Genomic DNA, 19,113 nt, shown 5'->3' with positions numbered 1-19,113 from the left:
TTCCAACAACTTTTTTTTTTTTGTATTTTTTTCAGGTGACATGAATCAATTAAAATATCACATGTGGCTAAAAGTAATATATTTTAACACACACATATTATTATTAGTGTACACATCACAGATCATCACAAACACTGGTGATGATGTGGAGCAGGTCGGTGTTTTGCTTTAACCCTCTCGGCGCCGGTCAGATCAGCTGATCACCTTCATCGCGACGGACCAAAACAGCTAACGGTTAGCTCGACGGTAGCCGGTGGTAAAAGTTATGACAGGACTGTTTTAATCGTGTGTGATTAAGGTAGGACACTGACGAGAAGCACGTTATTTAAACGATCATCTGTTGAACCGAGTGTCACGGCTGGATGATTATCCTGTGTTTGTTTCTGCTCAGCCGGGTTTGCGTTTAGCTGCTGAAGCTAACCTGCGTCAGCGGCAGATGCTAACGCAGGTACCGTTATTATTAGCCACACTGGCTACATGCTAAAGTGTCTGCTTTTATAGAAACAAACGTAGTGCATCGGATAAAAAAATGATGAATGTGTTACGAGTTGATATAACAATATGACTGTTATGAATTAGATTAGCTGCGTTTAGTGCTATGGCCTGGTTTGTTAGCTTCGTAAAGCTAACATAACGGAGAGCTACAATATAAATATGAATCCATAAATGTCACCCTGACATGGGGACATCTGAGTCTGACAGCAGGTCTTGTGTCCGCCAAACTCGATTCAAAGGCTGAAACTGGCATTTAATTGATGATTCAAACTCATTAACTGAGTCACTGTCACCATACAAATGATGCTTCAGGAGGCAGAGAGAGTCTAAGTCTGATTGGGGCATTTAACTCTGTGCACTTTTACTTTACAGATCCTGGATCTGGTGAGGAACTGTCCAGTTTGAAGGCTTTAGCTGCAGACTGAACTATGCCTTATCTCTGAGGATGGGAGGAAGTGGATCCAAAGCCAAAGGTGTCTGGCCTTTCTCAGGCAGTGGAGCCGGAGGTGAACCGTCCAGTGATGGGAACGAGCAGTCTCTGGCCCGTCTCAAAAGTTCAAGAAATGCAACACCGTTTGTTTTTACCAGGAGGAGGTAAATAATACATGAATGGAAAAAAGGTTGGGTTCACCCAACATATTTTATAAGCGGAGCTGGTTTTGAGGTATCCACATTGGGGATTTCTGGCATCCAAACACTTTAGAGTTGTACAGTAATGACATTTTATGTCTTTATTATATAGCGGAAAGTGGAGATGACACAAAATAAGGAGGAAGAGAAATGGGCAGTGACATTTAGCAAAAGTCCCAGGCCGGATGGAAGTGTGGGCGCTGCGGTTCGTGGTCAGTGTCCTAACCCCCTAGGCAAGCAGTGCCCCAAACAAAATATCACTTGTTAAACTCAGCAGTTATTATGAGTTTCTCGTGACAATGTCCATAAACATCCGTGTCAGCAACTTTCCATTTTGCACGGTCCACAGTAAAATATGATGATTATACTCGGTTGCAGACGCAGATCAATGGAATTCAGAAATGTGATTAATCCACAGTGGAGCCATTAAAAAGTGCAGATAAGCAGAGCACTCACACAGCTCATTAAAATAGAGAAAAAAAAACATGAAGTAATACAAGAAATGCTGCAATTATTAACTACAGCGTGTCAGTGGAGGGTATCTCAAAGGCTCGGCGAATTAAATTTGTGAGAAAATATATAATGGTGTTTGATTCAGTTCATTCTGATCTGGTTTCCTCCTCTGACATGATGTCTACTCGCTCTGTTGGCAGTTCGCTGTACTATGACGAGGATGGAGACCTCGCCCATGAATTCTATGAAGAGACGGTGGTGACGAAAAATGGCAGAAAAAAGTCCAAGTTGAAGAGGATTCAGAAAAACCTGATTCCACAGGTGAGCTAGAGCCACATTTTGACGATGCCGATCATCTGGAGGTGATCGTCGACCGATTCATCAATTTCAACATTGTTTTGTTTTTCAGGGCATTGTGAAGCTCGACCACCCCTGTATTCATGTAGATTTCCCCATCGTCCTCTGTGAGGTGTGAAATGTTGCACAGGACTGATCTACTATGAAGTGCAGCCACAGGTACTCGTCTGGGAGCAAAGTCTTGTTCCAGTCTCCGAGCATCGCGGTCAAGACTGGAACTGTGGTGTGGAGAGCAAAAAAGGAAAACTCCAACTGTCATATTAAACTGATATATTGAATGAAATGTTATACATTTGAATTCAAATATAGTCAAAAGGGTGCCCTGTTCTCAAAAATCCATATTTTGATATTGACATAAGTAGTGATGGTGATGGTACAGGTTGTGTGTTCACTACCCAGCTGATATGTACGCAGTCTTAGAGAATACATCCAGCGATGTATCTCTCATGTGAGTTTTTTGCAGGGAAAAACATCCTCGATGTGAAAAGGCTTTAATGGTTTATGCCTTCTGTGAGACGTAGAGTGAAACTGTATGCGTCTTTGTATGTGTACACGTGTGCACTTAGGTTTGTTTGAGTGTATGTATGCGAGAGGGACTGAAGAAGTAGTCACAGGGTAGAATAATGAAGGGTTGTGAAATTTATTGTATATATGGTCATGTTCTGTGTTGTCACGTCTGAGTCTGTCTCAGTTACCGAAGCTCAGACCTGCACTAGTGAACATAATGTACTGTAAATAATTTCAGATTTCTTAGTTGGAAATACTTGAATAAATGGTTTACTGAGCTGAATGTCTCAAGTCAAGATGTTTTCTGTTTTGTTGGTTGTGCTTTACTTTTACTATTGAGTTATGTCAGTATCTGTCCCGTACACGTCTCACTTTGCTTGTAAACTGATGTACAAGTTTAAATGAATGTTTTAGCATCTTGCAAAATCAGTGTATTCGCTTTCTTGCACTCTCGTATCTGCCTTTGATTTTTGTGTTAATTAAACACATAACATAAAACATGTTAGTTAATTAGTAAGCTTTAGAGATGCTGGAAGGTGAAGTTTATTGCCTTTGAATGGAGTCAGACTTGCAGTTTCCTTTTGTTAACAGTCTTTATGCTAAACTAAACAAGCCGGCTGCTGGCTCCAGGCAGCAACCTTCATGGCTAGGAAATGAAGCCACTGCATAAGCCCCCATGTTAAAATGTCCAATACCACAGCTGAAATAAACATGTTTACAACCTGGTACAAAAAAACAGTTTTAGTCTCTATAGCTAATTTCCCCATTCATGACTAAGGGTGATTTTTTTTCTTCTCACCTGTTCAAATTATATTAAGGTTTTAAAGGTATTAAAGTTACGCATAATTAACAGCGTGGCCACTTTGACCGACAGATTGGTGCTGTTACAGATGCCTTATTTGAGCACCCAGGGATCATTCCCATCTCAGGTCAGCCGATGATCCACCTCTTTGACAATTTTCAGATTAACTGGGAGCCGAAAGAGGCCGGACTACTAACATGGCGACAACCAGCACCAGAGATCTTGAGCTTCAAAACGACTCTTCTTTATACCGTCAGTGGTTGGCTCCAGCTTCATATGGAACGCACATGAGAGTGGAGAGTATTGATCTTTTTATCCAACCCCCAACCAAGAAAGAGCTCAGTTTTATAATGAAAACCCATTGTGACTTCAATTTGCTCTAAGTGATCGTATGAGTCAAGATTGCCTTCAATCAAGTCGTCACTTTTAAAAATGTTGCCAGCAATGTCTCTACTTCCACGACAGCTGTAAACCTTATTTTTAGCTTTTCATCAATGCCTTCCTAAATTTCAGTCTGCCTTGCAGAGCTGCACGCATGCACTGCATGCTGTGCGCGACTCCACACAAACTTTTATCCCCCTTTATGCAAAGGTGGAGAAGGTCTGCAAACATTATTTGCCACTAATTTACACTTTCATAGCATGTAAGGTATGTAACCTCTAGATGGCAGCAGAAATCTTCATCTTTGCTAACTTTTAATGAGTTCCTGTGCGATGATATCTGGTGTTTGTTGAATCATGTATGTTTACTCTCTTATTTCTAATGACAATCCTGTGCGGTTAGACTTTCCAAAAAAGCTGAAGGTGTAATTAAATGCTCTCTTGAGGTAAACATCCAAAGACTCAAAGTCGTGACCAGTTGAGGCCGGTGCTGCCAGTTGGCACAATATCAAACTTTTAATGGCAATGTAAACATATTTCATGGTTGACAAATCCCCACAATAAATGGGTAGGGCTTCCTTTTCAGGCATTCTCTAGTGTCTGTAATTGTGTGGAATGTGGTTGGGAGTGTTTTTGGGCCAGAGGTCACTCACTTTGATGTGTTTCCTCTCCACTGGTCTTTGATGTTTTGCTACAAGTCCGGGGCTGTAATATAAGGATGAACCCTTTCTCATAAAGCCATAAAAATGTATGAACTTCATGCATGTGACACTATATAGCGCTGTTCTAATCTATACAATGTGTTGTGTGATGTATACAATGCGTTTAGAAAAGGCAAAAGTTGTCCATGTGGCTGCGGTTGAGAGAGATCGTCATTATAAATTATCAGCAGCCTTGAAAAAGGAACTTAAACATGCTTTGAATTATAAACAGTAAAAGAGATATATTGTTTTCTCATGGAATCCCCTTAACATGTTGTAGCTGTTTAAACTAAAACAGCAGTGAATGCTGTAGCCTGTTTTATTTGAATTCACAGTTGGATTATGTTACTCCGTGCCGAGGTATAGTCTGATCATTCACAGCCCATGTGACCGACAGTTACTGAAGGAAAACAAATAATCCATGGAAATTGATGGTGGCGTCGCTGCAGCTGTGAATTTGTATCAGCAGCATTTTGTGGCCTCACGGCAAACTTTGGTTTTTAATTCATTCATGAACAAATTGGGTGTTTTGTCTTGTTTTTGTTAGTATAATAGGGCAGTAAACTTTTGTTATAGTCAAACCCAGTTGTTCCAATTTAAGTTCCATGATTACCCAACTATTGCAATTTGTTGCTTAGGATGTAAAGTGAAGGTGGAAAGGCGTGTTTCCAGTTTCCCTGCTATTGTTTTCGCTTCCTGAAGGTCCCTGATTTCTGCTGATGTAATGTTCAGGAGGCCGAGGTCAAAGGGAAGCTGAGACTAGATGAGGAAACCTTTCCCTCCCTTTTCATTCGTGTGGGTTGTTCACATGGTCTACATTTTCCTTTTCCACACACACACAGAAAGAGAAAAAGAAAGAAAAACTAATGATATGGTGAGGTGAGTCAGCAAAGCTAGAAAAACAAACCGCGGAACAGACTCTGTCACAGGAAAACATTTCACTTCCAGGGCCCTCACCTCACCCCAATCATGTGCTCAGGCATCCTCAGCTCACATGCATCTACAAAGGAAAAGTCAAAGCTTTCACAGGGACACCTTTCTATTGAATTAATTTATGGACTAGACGGTTTTTAAAGTGATGAAAGCTGTCCACGTTCCTTTGTCCTGCTTCAATTTACACAGTCCTTTAGAGCAGCTTGTTAAATTTGGTTAAATATGTGTCGGTGCATGGCCTCTAACCTTTTCTCCCATGGCTTATTATCCCTCACGGCTGACCCCGGTTCTTCACTGTCCTATCCGCTGTACTTGGCAACATAATGGTATGCGGTACTTGGTTACTTCACTGAGCTATTGCCAGTGGCTGTCATCACATGCCTCAGGCAGGCAGTGACATCTGCATGCCAGATGCCTTGTGCCCACTGTCTGAAGTGTGCTCAGAGCATTAGTGGAAAAAAACATTAAAATTGAAGTAGAAACACAGAAATGTAAAAGTACTACATGAGAAGTAACAAAATCAGTTACTTCTGAGTGATCCAAAAAGGACTCACTGCGATAAGATATATAAGCAGTATTTTAAAGTAGACAGTGCTGTAATGTGAGTAAGGATATGAATTCAAGTACATTTACTTAAGTGCTATTTTGTGGTACTTGATATGTATCAAAGGCTCATATAATACTTTGTACTACAAATGAAACCTTGTCTTAAGTAAAATAAAGTAGTCCAAATTTGATTTACTTTGCTAAAACATTAAAATGCAGTTTACATGTTAATGCATCATGCTGTATAATACTACTTTTAGTAAATTTGCTGATAATACTAATATAGACTGTAAAGTTGGAATAAAATATTTGTACCTGTTCTCATGAAATGATTGTGACCATGTGATTTATTTTTGATAGATAAGGTGTATCTTATCAAAACTTTACTGATAATCTCTTCCAAACATATGACTGTGAAAACTAAACCACAATTAACCTGATGTGTATAAATAGGAATAAAAAGATGACAGTGTAGTTGAGTCAAACAGTCACACAGTACTGCATCATAATTTATGCGCAAAATGAATGAGCTAATTACAAAGTGAATACATTAGTTACATAAATTCAGTGAAATAAAAGTGCCTACGAAATGTTGTGGAGTATAAGTCTCACAAAATAACAGATTTGATTTCTCCATCAGGAGTTTTAGGTCAAATTCTGAGGTTATATATGATAAACTTTATTTTTTATAGCACTTATAAACACACACACACACTGCTAATATATATAAAGCCATATTGGACATCTGTATTTGTGTTTTTGTCTGCCTTCTTGCTGTTTTGAAGTGAGTGTGATTTATTGAGTCAGCTGCTTCACCTACTGATCAGAATTTCAAAATAAAAGTGCCTGGTTATTTTTGCGCCTGTCAATCAAAACCCATTGAGTTGGCTGATGAATTCTTGAGTGTTAAATGAATTATAACTAAGGATGTTAACATTTTCAGGTACTTTAAGAGCCCTTTTGAGGCCTGTATTTTCAAACTAAAATAAGGTTTTTACATCATTTCTAAATGCCATATCATTTCTAAGCTATATCTGATTGTAATGTAGCTAAAAGGTCACGGGAACACAGTGGTCATTTGTGGGTATGATCTTATTTTTAGGGATGTGGCACACTGGCCCGCTATGACCTTCTATGAGTCTTGACATTGCTGCTTACAGTGTATCTGTTTCACGGCGGCAGCGGCGGTGGCAAAAAACTTCTTGGACTGATTCATTCCGCGCCCCGTGCTGGGACGTGCTGGAAATATCTCTTAGAAACACAAGCCTAGGTTGACTTACGTTAGGTCGGAAGTTATGTGTAGGTTTAAGGTGAAGAAACACGTTGCTGTAACACATTAGACACGCTGACTGAGTTCTTAGGATGTCCGGTTTGTTTCGCCACTCCCCCCCTTTTCCCCGATCTGAATGGAACATCCTGAAAGTAACTTGGCAGTCGGGGGCGAGCTGACAACATCGCAGGGGGCAACTCCACTTCTCTTCATTTTACCGAGCACGGACAGAAGACACAGGCTGATACTCATGCTCTTTTAAATCCACCCCGTCGTCTTTTTCTTACTTTAAGCAATGTTCATTTTGAAACTTTCCTATTTGTTTTGAGCCAACACACATACACACACACACACACACACAAAACGGGGCTTGAAGTAGCAGGCTTCTGGTTTTTTGGGAATGCTTCCACAGTCTGCCAGTAAAGGTAAGTTTGTCCAGCTGCACTGATACTGATGTGACTTTTTTGCTCATTCATTGCTTAAAACAACAACAACAACAACATGTAATTTAATTGAAGCAACTTAACTTTGGAGAACATTAGTAATCTGCACATGAGATAGATAAACCTGTACTACAGTAAACATACGTTAAAGTTTCCCTAAATCTGCATTTGAATTAAGCCTGTGCAAAGAAATTAAACCTGTGCTAAGAAGTTAAATATGTGCATGTACAAAGAAGAAATTAATGTATAGAGAGATTTTACATGCTAAGCGAAATTAAACCTGTGATAAGATTTTCACAAATAGGAAAAAAAAAGTCAAAATAGAATTATGTTTGATAGAAATAAGAAATGGAACTTTAATAGAGAGAGAGATAAAAACTATATACAATTTAATTAGGCTGTAGACACTGAATGAAAGTCACAGCATGTAGCAGAGTAGTGCAAATGGAGTCCAAAGTGACAATAACATAAAACCTTTTTGTAACTGGATTTGTTTTGTCATAATTTATATAGGCTGTGTTAAGTAGCGCATCAAAACACCACTGAATTTTAAAGCATTACTGAAAACTATGGATTAATATACAGGAAATAAAGGAAAATAGAGTTTCTGTCAGTTCTCATGTACACAGCACACATAACAAAGATCCTCTCAATAAATAAAGACAAGAAACAGCTTAAATATTGTGGTCAATTATTTACTCAAACTCCTTGTGTGTAGCATTGATTATCTCTCTATACGGTGCACAGAACTTTATTTAAATGACACAGATTTTAAGGCACTGCTGTGATTTCTCCTAGCTTTTTGAATAGCTGACTCAATAAATGATTACCCCAGACTGCCACTTGTTAAAAAAGTAAATTTCCATCCCCATGTAGAGCAGAGAGTGACAGTCCTATCTGTCAATTCACACCTGAAGACATGTTGCACTGGACTCTGCCTGACTGGAAAGTACTGCTGCTGACTGTACTGCTGTGGGACCGCCTCTGCGCCTCAGGGCTTAAACCCACGAGATGGCCACTGTATTCCCAAAAGCCTGTGATCCTTGTCTGGAATGCCCCGACTGAAGACTGTTTCCCAAGGCATGGTATTCGCCTTCAGCTGGACAATTTCCAGATAGTGGCCTCACCCAACGAGGGCTTTGTTAGACAGAACCTCACCATCTTCTATAAGGACCGCTTAGGTTTGTACCCCTACTATGAGGCTGATGAAACGCCGGTGAACAAGGGGTTGCCACAATTGGCCAGTCTCACTAAACACTTGGACAAGATGCCAGAAGGAGTGCAGAAGTATATACGGGAAAAATGGGCCAAGGGTCTGGCAGTTATTGACTGGGAGGAGTGGCGCCCACTTTGGATACGTAACTGGGAAAACAAAGATGTTTACCGCCAACATTCTCGCGAGTTGGTGCGTCAGAAGAATCCAACCTGGCCTCCAGAGCAGGTGGCAAAAGTGGCCCAGCAGGAGTTTGAGATATCTGCTAAGAATTTCATGCTGGAGACACTGAAGTACGCCAAGAACCTCAGGCCCAACCAGCTGTGGGGTTTCTATCTGTTCCCCGACTGTTACAATCATGACTACAAGCGCACTCTGGAGAACTACACCGGCCGTTGTCCCGATGTGGAAGTGGCCCGAAACGAGCGGCTGAAATGGTTGTGGACTGAGAGCACCGCCCTCTTCCCTTCTATCTACATGGGCACTGTGCTGCGTTCCTCAACCTCAGGGCGACAGTTTGTCCGGAACCGAGTGAAGGAGGGGATGCGTTTGGCGTCGACAGGCGATGGATTGGCACGTCCTGTCTTTGTGTACACCCGGCCTACGTACGCCAACTCCCTGGAACAGCTGACAGAGGTTACACTCTAACTTACTGAAACAATGCCTGTCCTGAATCAGCTTTTTTCACCCTTTTCTTTACCAATGGTGGTGACATTTAAAATGACTGTGTTGCTGTGCTCTGTACTTCCTGTATGATAACAACAGAGATTTTTTTTTGTCCCTACTCTCAGTTACACTGTATCTCTAACAGTCTGAACTACCCTCCTCTTTCTCTGTGATCAGTGCATGCTGCATGGAGTTATAGCTTTCTCTTATCGGGAGCCACAGTCGTTTCCTGTTCTTGTTGTGGGCAGGATACCTTAATGCCTCTCATTTGTGTGGAGTGGGCGGAATGGGTGTTGGTCAAGTTGAAAATCTATAGATAAGAGCTGCTGCTGCTCTTCACATACAGTAGCTTATGTCCCACTAACAATTTGACCCTGTCATAGTGACACTCAGAAGTTTATCTTTCCTGTGTTTGGCCTCTAAGCCTTAGAAATGTAAAATGGTTAAATGTGATGGGGTTAAAGTGCTGTATCATCTTTTACAGATGGACCTTGTCTCCACTATCGGGGAGAGCGTGGCTTTGGGAGCAGCAGGAATCATCCTGTGGGGCGAAGCTGCTTATGCAAGCAGCAAAGTAAGCATCCACACACATTAATTATGAAACAAACACGTTAATCACTCAGACACAACTTGCAAATTTGTCCGTAAACATCATCATCTGGTACGTTTTGACCTGCTGCTCCTGTCTGTCATGTGTGCAGTCATTTGATGACTAACAATTATTCCTCAGGGCTCCAGCTCACAGTTAGTGACTTGAATAAACATGGACATGAGAGATATTTGTGTTTTTCTTTCAGTCACATTTAAAGCTGCTAGATACTATAATTTTGGCAATTAAGACAAAGCCTTAAAATGTGTTTTCAGTGCATATCATTCAATCAAACTGAAGATAACGAAATAAAATGGCTTTGATTGGTTTGTTTGATTGACTTTCATGAATAAACATGACCTATACTTGAATCTTTAAATAGCTGAACTATAGCGTGACAAATTTGATTTCATTTTGAACACCCACAGTAAATTATCACCACTTGCTACAAGTTAGAGAGACATTCACTGGAAATATATGTAATCCATTTAGGATCCATTTTAATCATGAATGTAGTTCTAGTGAGGACTCTTTCAAAAAAAATGTTTTAATACATTTTGTCCTGAATCAACACAGTTACAGTTCCCATTTAATAGAACTGGATGTGCGCTTACTTAAATATAGTGAGGAATGGGGGAAAAAAGATTAACTTGCTTAAAAAAATACATCATAACAAAATTTTTCATTCAGGTCTTAATCCTACCAGTGGTGGAATACACTAATATAATTAATGTGATTTATTGTTAAAGAGCAAATGGATATATTCTGTAAATGTATAGAAAATGGTCAAAACTCCAGTCAAGCTTTGACGACATTAAAATGCTTCTTCTACATTAATCCGTCAGTAACAATAAGAATCTTGGTACTTTGGAGACATTTTAAATACAGTGGATTGTACTTGCAACAGATTATGTTTATATAGTGATATCACACTCATTAGTTCAGTGAAGGATCTGAATACTTCACCCTTGATTATTACACAGAAGGCTTTAAAGGTTTCCTTTTAAAGTACTTAAAAAGTTATAATACTGAACCTCACACACATGATTAATGTGATTGAAAACATGAGAAGGTTTGTTGGTATTAAAGGTCCACAGTACAGACTTAACATTTTGTGAGTCTTGTCACATATGTGTGATGACTTTGTATTTTTCTTTTTCATTCCAGAACAGCTGCTCTGACCTGGATGTGTATCTCAGAGGTCCGCTGAGTCAATACCTCCTCAACGTCTCCACGGCAGCAGAGCTATGCAGCCAGACCTTGTGTGCTTCTAACGGCCGCTGTCTACGCAAAAATCCAGACAGCGATGTTTACTTGCATCTGAACCCCCTCACCCACAGTATCATCAGCCAGGGCGGCAAGCAGACAGTCAACGGTGAGCTCGGCGAAGCAGAAAAGACGAGTTTTCAAGCAGAGTTTCAGTGCCAGTGCTACAGCGGATATCACGGAGAGCGCTGCGATCAGAGAGACACGCCATCACAGGCCACCAGTCTATCAGCACAGAAATATGTGATCTTACTGATTATCTCTCTACTCCTCTGTTAGTACGCTATACATGCTGCAGGCATTTTTTTTTGTGTTTTAAAATACAGGAGCACACCAGCTATCAAGATGGAGTTGAGTTGAGGAGTGTTTTTAGTCTTTTAGTTGCTGTAAATGGATGACACAAAGTGAGGTTTTATAAGAAACACTGTGGAAATTGCAAAGTTATATTTGTTTATAACTTTTAACCTTTTTTAAACAATGGAGGGCTGCCTGGAAATGACCTTGTTTACATTTTGCTCTCAGTTTCCTCTCAGTCACTGTTTCCCAAGTGTCAAATTCCATGTTTCTCGTAGAGAGAAAGTTTTTGTGATGAATGAGTTGATGTATGTCAGTATCTGTGTGGTGAAAGTGGAATTGATGAACTTAAATCTGGTAGCACAATATATTAGTGCCTGATCTTTTTTTCCAACATGACCTCTCTCTGACAACTGATGTTTTAATAGAGGCAATTACAGTATTACTATTTATTTGAATGTATTGTTAGGTGTTTTATATGATATTTTCTTATTTTTATGTCCAACACATGACTACTAGTTTTCTATTTAAACACTTTACTCAATTTATAATAAAAAATAACAGTCCGTCCTGTATTTTTACAACAGAAGCACAATGTAAAAAGCAAATTTCTGACACTTTGTGCCACACTTTCACTCACACAACTGCCTGTCTCTTTAGAGTGTCCTCAAATTTGACTTATGTCTAAGTAAATAAAGTTCTTTGTCAAAGTCCTTGTCTAATTTCTGAAGGTTTACAGAACACAAACAAGATGGGAGGTAAATGTAACCTAATACAGGGTTTGTTGTCTACAGTCGGTAACAGTTAAGCCTCCGGGGGGAAGAACATGTCATCACTGGCCACTACGAGGAAGCAAAGCCAGATTGTGCTCAGAAAAAGGACACATTTTGCAGGCTGCTGCCTCATGCCCCCCTCCCCATGTAATTGTAGGGTGCTGTTAAGCCAAGAGTTATTTTTACTGCTTTTAAGACTTGAGCAAGCTGTACTAAATGTATGCTTTGCCCAACTCAATTTGGAGGAGTAAGAGTTCATTATGGCTTGCTTGACAGCCATTTAGTGCAGAGCTATATTGCCTTTCCAGCCTGAGTCTCTGAGGCTAACTGTTTGCCACCAATTACAAGACTTTTTTTTTTTTTTATTGAGACAAACTGAAAAGCCTTTGTTCAGGATAGACAGGATGATGGGACGAGGTTTTAACTTGCCTGTGACTTTAAATCTGCCTGCTGCTCAAAATGATCTGCATGTCTCTTATGATTGGTTGGTAGACTCTCTGCATGCATTTGATTGGTTGTGAGATAAACTTTGCACACTTATGATTGGTTGTTTAGAAATCCCACAACCACCTCTTTGTTGGTGTCGCTTCCCCATTTTTGTTCTTCTTTTCAGGCATGTGTGATTTAGATCATGGGACTGCTGGTTGTATTTCACAACACGTCCAGACCTCAAAGCCCAAACCAGCATCCAGTTGTTAAATAGGTAAGTTTATGGTTTGTAATTATGGCTTCATTACTTTATTTCACACTTCATTACATTATAGTCTTGTTACTTTATTCCCATATATATATCTACATCACAGCAACATTTATGGATGTCTTGGATACATGGATTACTAGAAATGAATGAAAATGAATAAATGAAAGAACATTTTAGTGTTGGAAATACTGAAACCTGATTTTGATCTTTGAAATGCTGGTTACATCACAACTTAAAAACAGGTTTGTTCATAGATTTTGTAATACCCTGTCACAATGCCCTTGAGTGATATTAGCAGTGTTGTCATTTCCTTCTTTGCAGAGATGAGTTCGTTTCAACTGGACTTGCTGCTTTTCTTAAAACTGATCAGCCTAGTTTCAGGGCTGCAGTTTTCAACGTCTCCCCTTTCCCAGGTGCCTTTCCTCACAGTGTGGAACGCCCCTACTGCCAGCTGTCTCTCTCAATATGATGTGGATCTCGACCTGGGCACGTTCAGCATCACCCAGAACCAGAACCAAACTTTCATGGGTGAAAACATAACCATCTTTTACGCCGAAAAGCTTGGTCTGTATCCCAGATATTCCAGCCAAATGGAGGCTGTGAATGGCGGGGTGCCACAAAACGCCAGTCTTGATGAACACCTCAGAGCCGCCTCTGATGATATCCGCACCGATATCCCTGACAGGGATTTCCAGGGCCTGGCTGTGGTGGACTGGGAGAGCTGGAGACCTGTATGGGAGAGAAACTGGGACAGTAAGCAGGTGTACTGGGAGGCATCAAAAGAGCTAGTGAGATCCATGCATCCAGACTGGAGACCTGCACAGGTAAACGCTGAAGCACGGCTGGAGTTTGAGACAGCTGGGAGGAAATTCATGGAGGAGACACTGAAACTGGGGCAAGAGGAAAGACCAAATGGGCTGTGGGGTTTTTATGGTTTTCCCAACTGCTACAACTACTACAGTAAAGAAAGCACAAACTACACAGGGGAATGTCCCGCTATTGAGTTAAAGAGGAACGACGAGTTGACCTGGTTGTGGAACGTCTCCTCTGCTCTTTATCCTGACATCTACCTCAGCCTCAACCTGCGACACCTTGACAAAGAAGTGCTCCTCTTCGTTCAACACCGCATCCTGGAGGGCATGAGAGCAGCTCAGCTGAATCTATTGACACCGCCCGTGTACCCATACGCTCGCATCGTCTACACATACACATTAGACTTCCTCTCCCAGGTGAGTAACTGATGGTTTAACTCCACGCACTTTTGGGATTGTCATGATTTGGTCTGATTGTTGTTTTTTTTCCTCTTGCAGGAACATCTGGTCTACACCATCGGAGAGAGTGCTGCTTTAGGATCTGCAGGGGTAGTGCTTTGGGGAGACCATGGCTTCTCCAAATCTAAGGTACAATAACTGATATGTTGCCATGCTCACAATGATTGGTTTCCCATCAACATAATCTGATCTTCACTTACACACAGTATGTTTCGATACCAACTGTTATATGTCTTGTAAATATCTTTATCGATCAAGAGTACATTTCAGGAACTGTTTCTAAAATGATGATGGTTGATGTTGTCTTGTTTACTTCTGTTTATGACTGTGGCTATGGTGATCTATTACTCATTGGACTAGAAGAACAGGAAACAACCTCAGCAATCACACTGATGAAAGAAGGATAGCCAAAAGAAACCACAACATAAACATAAAGCTCAATGTCCTTGGAGGAGAGGAGCTTTGCAACATGTTTTAATTTCAATGGATTTCGAATTTAAGCTCACACTGCTCTGCGCTTCACTTAAAGCTAGACAATTTAAGAAAACGTTTGAGAACAGCAACTTGATCCCTTTGAGGGAACCTTATTGTACCAATATGTTTCAGGGAGATTTGCCTCCTTCGTTTTAAATTTCCTGTTCTTTCTGTCTCTTTCATTGTCAACAAATCCCAAGAAAAGATCAAAATCTCTATACTTTCTACACAACCTCAAGTCTGTTTGAACCTTTAAACATGGATCACAAACATTTAGTTTTATATATACTTTTTTTTAAATAATAGTACCAGGTCTTGTATTGTATCATATTTACGTGTAATGTATCTTTTGTTTCGTCCCTTTTTTTAGGCCACTTGTGATGCTGTCAAATCCTACATCGACGAGACTCTAGGTTTTTACCTGGTGAACGTGACGTCAGCAGCCACTCTTTGCAGCCGGACCTTGTGTTCCTCACAGGGAAGGTGCCAGAGGAAGAACCTGAAATCGAGGGCCTACCTCCACCTCGACCCTGTCGGGTGGAAGGTGGTGTCTGAGGAGAAACCAGAGGGGGGGAAAAACTATATAGTTTCAGGACAGATGAGAACACATGAGGTGACTCGCATGAAGACTGAGTTTCGGTGCAAGTGTTACCATGGGTGGACTGGTGAGAGCTGCTCCAAACCAGTTCCAGCATAAAAGGGTGACAGTATGGGTTTAATAAATAGTGGTAAGGTTTGTGTGAAGTGTGAAAATGAACCACTCCAGTGGTCGACTGGGGCTTGTTTGGCCCAGAGGTAGTTATCTGCATGAGTGCAAGCGGCCTCGTGTGAATAGAAATGTCCACATCTTTGACCGGTGTGTTTTCTTAATGAATTACCTCTGTAGTGTTCCTTAATTTATACGGGAGATAATGTTGCAGTTACATTTAACAATGTATGCAGACTAATCTTTACACACCAGTGATGTCTTATAGTAAATGATGAATGTGTTGTTTAATGGCATGAAATATTTTTGCCATTTGAGATTTAGAAATGAGCTCTTAACACTCTTAAATTCACCCTCCAGTCAAAATTGTGTTTCACTTACTGCCACTTCATATGGATGTTTGAGCTTCGCTGTGCAGAATGAATAATGATGGTGTTTGTTTGCATGATTTCCACATGGAGGAAGGTTTCTCTGCTCACCTTAAACCTGAATTTAGGATGTGTACATAGGAGCTGATTTTGGGATATCACATCTAATTTGGAGGATAATTGCTATTTTTGAAATGAACAATTATCACTCAATCATATAATTCTGGAGTTTGCAATGAGGTAGAAGGAGTAGGTGTCCGTTTAGAGTTTTTAAGCAAATAATTTCAAATGTATTCATTTAGAATAATAAAGAGTATTTTTCTGTCTTAAAACGCGTCTAAAGGATGACTTTAATGATACGTTTTCAAGTAAATGCCACTTAATTAACTTGTGTACTGTACCTGAGTATAATTTCCTTGTTCTTAGTTAACTTGAGTATGACTGCATTTTGCTGGAGATATTGTGCTTTTTAATCCACTACATTTATTTGACAGTTAAAGTTACTTCACAGATTTCTTTCAGGTTTCAGCTTTTTCCACACAAACCATATGATCAGCTAACAAAATATGATGTATTGAACAAAGTTGGCAATTAAAATTGGCCCTAAATTGATTAAACACAGAAAGCTACTTGCAAATAATCCAATAATATAATATTTTTTTGGAAACAAACTCAATACAATACAATGATACTAAGTTATACTATAAGAAAATTGGACTAATAATACTATGTACTTGTGCTGTGAGGTAGCATTTTGAATCCAGGACACTTGTAGCGGAGGATTTATGCGTCATTGTTACGATTAGTAAATAATCTTCTGTTTGGAAGGGATTTATTAAGATAACACTTTTAGTAAACGCCATAATTTACATGCTGGTGTTTTCATTTAAAATATTTGTGTGAAGGTCTATGACCAGCAGGTGGTGGTGTGGGACAGCTGACTAGGGGAAAGCCATGAAGGTCACAGCTTTGGGTGTTTGTAATCACAAGAAGAGTCGAATAACTATAGGGAGGAAAAAACATTTTTGACTCGGTATGTCAGATAGTGATAACTTTATACCCTGACTGTGCAGCAGCTGAAGTGTTCGTGATGAATTAAACCCACAGAAGCGAAGAGAGCATAAGGTGACCTTGATTGATTTACGAGTGGCGTGTTCAATGTTGTCTTATCTGATAGCCACTGCTGCTCCAAACTGGTGTCGTTGATAGTATTTTCCCTCCACTGTCCCTTTGAGGATCAGCAGACTGAAAGAACAGACTCCCACAAGGCCTCGCTGTTTCCTACTTCCGGATTTATCATTACCAGCTGGATTGTGAGGAAATAAAGAGGAGATAGTCACTTTTTTTGAAAGCTGTGGAGAGATATCTACAGCCTGCTGTGTGCTTTTAAAAAATAATTTTGGTCTTTGGAGTTGATTGTGCAGTTTTCTTGTAGCAGACAGCTTCAACAGCTCAATTGGCTTTCAAAGACCAAGAACACAAAATGCAATCTCTATCCCGAAACACTATATTTACCTGTAGTTACTTGATAATGGCAGGAAAAACACAACAAGACTCTCATACTGATTGACATTCAGTGCTACTTGTCAGCCTGTTCATCATTATTTCCTTCACCGCGGCAGTCTAAACTCCACTCCCTCTGACCAAACACAGAGACAGAATTATAATAATGCTGTGTTGTTTCTAATAGGCTTTGGTTTATTAATGTTTTGTTTGCAATTGAATCCAAAATGCAGCGTTGAACTTTTTTTCTGCCTGTGCTTGCAAATGTATTCTGTAAACACTCAAAGGAAAAACTTTGAAACCAAACGCAGCATTATTTAACATAACACAGTGAATTTCACACATTACAAGCAGCCTTTTTTAATAGATATCACAAACTTGAACACTTTCAATGTCATAACTGACTGTACATGAACAGAAGCCATTTTGATCTGTTTATCTGGATTGAGCGCTCCTCTCTCTTTCTCTGCCTCTCTCTCTGTCTTGTCTTTCCTCCATCCTCTGTCAGGTCTGGCAGGCCCTCTATTTCTCTATCCTCTCATATCTCTGCATTTCTTCATTTTGGCGTCTCGCTCTGTCACCCCTCCATGGTCACGTCTCGCCTTTCCCTGCTGCTCGGTCTAGAGATCGTCTCGCTTGCTCTTGGTTTAATAACTGTTTTGTCACGCTCCGTGTCTTTGTCCTTCAGAGGAGTCGAGTCTCTGATCAGGTTTCTTAAAGATCTGATGCACACTTGTTTGCATGATTTATGTGTGTATATGTCATCAATGCCACGGTGATGTGCATTGATCAGCCTATAAATGATATGCCCACCCTTCCTTTAAAGGCCAACTTAAAGGAGTGGTTAAACATTTATTGGGAAATGCAGTCATGTGTTTGTTCAATATAAAGCTACAACCAGCAGGTTTCCAAAGACTGGAAACAGGGGCTTACTGCTAGCTTAGCTCTGTGGTTGGGGCGGAGTGGATCAACAAAATGTTGCATTTCTTCAGAAGATTGCGGTCTGTTTCCTGGTTTCTGGATCCTATCAGACAACTGTGGTTTTTAACTTTAACCAAGTGGTTATTATTGTAATCATGAATAAGATTCCTAAACTTATTGAAATGACTAAGTAATGATTTAAACCCAAACCATGATTTTCCACTGAACCTAACAATTGTTTTTTTGTGCCCAAACTTGAACCATAGCAGAAAAAAAATCTGAAAATTGTTTCATTTTTTAAACCACAGTGTCCTCCTCAATAATGCTATTATGTAAGTTATTACATTTGGAGGACTTGTTTGTTTAATCTGTACAAAATCCAAAATGTAATAAATGTAAAGTAGAGGTTTTTATGGAGGGTAATGTGGCGGACTCTTTCTTGGTCATGAGCAGTGATTTCTTTAAGCTGGTTTTTGTACTGATTAAACAAACAACGATGCAACGTGTTAATTTGTGTTTGTTTTCACCTTTAGACAGTGCCAGAAGTTCCGTTCTACTACAACTGACTACCCTTTAAATAGTTAGTAATATGCAGCTTTTTATCAGAAGAAGTAAAGCAGACACCTCCATGTGGACATTTGGCATTTGACAAACAGCATATTTTGAATGATCTGGAATTATATGCCACTATTTCACACTAAAACAACTGACTGTGGTGTGAGTGGGCTGTAAAAACTGATGGAAAGGGACCTTTGAATAACTTAAAAAAAAAAAAAATCACATCTTTATGTAAGTAAATGAAATCAGAGCGGGGAAATGGAGACATGAAATGAAAAGGCAGAAAAGCAGAGT

General features: G+C 39.9%; 3 protein-coding genes across 4 annotated transcripts; all 3 read left to right on the top strand.

Annotated features, from left to right (window-relative positions):
- The first annotated feature begins 53 nt into the window (after window positions 1–53).
- tusc2a (tumor suppressor 2, mitochondrial calcium regulator a) lies at window positions 54–2,725 on the top strand. 2 transcript variants are annotated; one of them, XM_027279230.1, is made up of 4 exons: window positions 54–298; window positions 868–1,089; window positions 1,779–1,899; window positions 1,988–2,725. In XM_027279230.1, exons 2-4 carry the CDS (start codon window positions 941–943, stop codon window positions 2,051–2,053), a joined length of 336 nt encoding a protein of 111 aa, XP_027135031.1. In that variant the 5' UTR covers window positions 54–298; window positions 868–940; the 3' UTR covers window positions 2,054–2,725. The 2 variants fall into 2 exon arrangements, with proteins under 2 accessions (XP_027135031.1, XP_010744154.1); XM_010745852.3 differs by having other exon boundaries at window positions 55–1,089.
- Window positions 2,726–7,069: 4,344 nt separating this feature from the next.
- Window positions 7,070–12,255, top strand: hyal2a (hyaluronidase 2a). Its single transcript, XM_010745849.3, has 4 exons — window positions 7,070–7,499; window positions 8,394–9,366; window positions 9,881–9,970; window positions 11,153–12,255. Exons 2-4 carry the CDS (start codon window positions 8,437–8,439, stop codon window positions 11,528–11,530), a joined length of 1,398 nt encoding a protein of 465 aa, XP_010744151.2. The 5' UTR covers window positions 7,070–7,499; window positions 8,394–8,436; the 3' UTR covers window positions 11,531–12,255.
- Window positions 12,256–12,905: 650 nt separating this feature from the next.
- Window positions 12,906–16,466, top strand: hyal1 (hyaluronidase 1). The gene is made up of 4 exons (XM_010745848.3): window positions 12,906–13,021; window positions 13,340–14,247; window positions 14,329–14,418; window positions 15,134–16,466. Exons 2-4 carry the CDS (start codon window positions 13,342–13,344, stop codon window positions 15,458–15,460), a joined length of 1,323 nt encoding a protein of 440 aa, XP_010744150.2. The 5' UTR covers window positions 12,906–13,021; window positions 13,340–13,341; the 3' UTR covers window positions 15,461–16,466.
- Window positions 16,467–19,113: the final 2,647 nt, after the last annotated feature.

Source organism: Larimichthys crocea, chromosome VI (assembly GCF_000972845.2).
Source record: "Larimichthys crocea isolate SSNF chromosome VI, L_crocea_2.0, whole genome shotgun sequence".
Lineage (NCBI taxonomy): Eukaryota > Metazoa > Chordata > Actinopteri > Sciaenidae > Larimichthys > Larimichthys crocea.
This window is presented reverse-complemented; position numbering and strand designations above follow the sequence as displayed.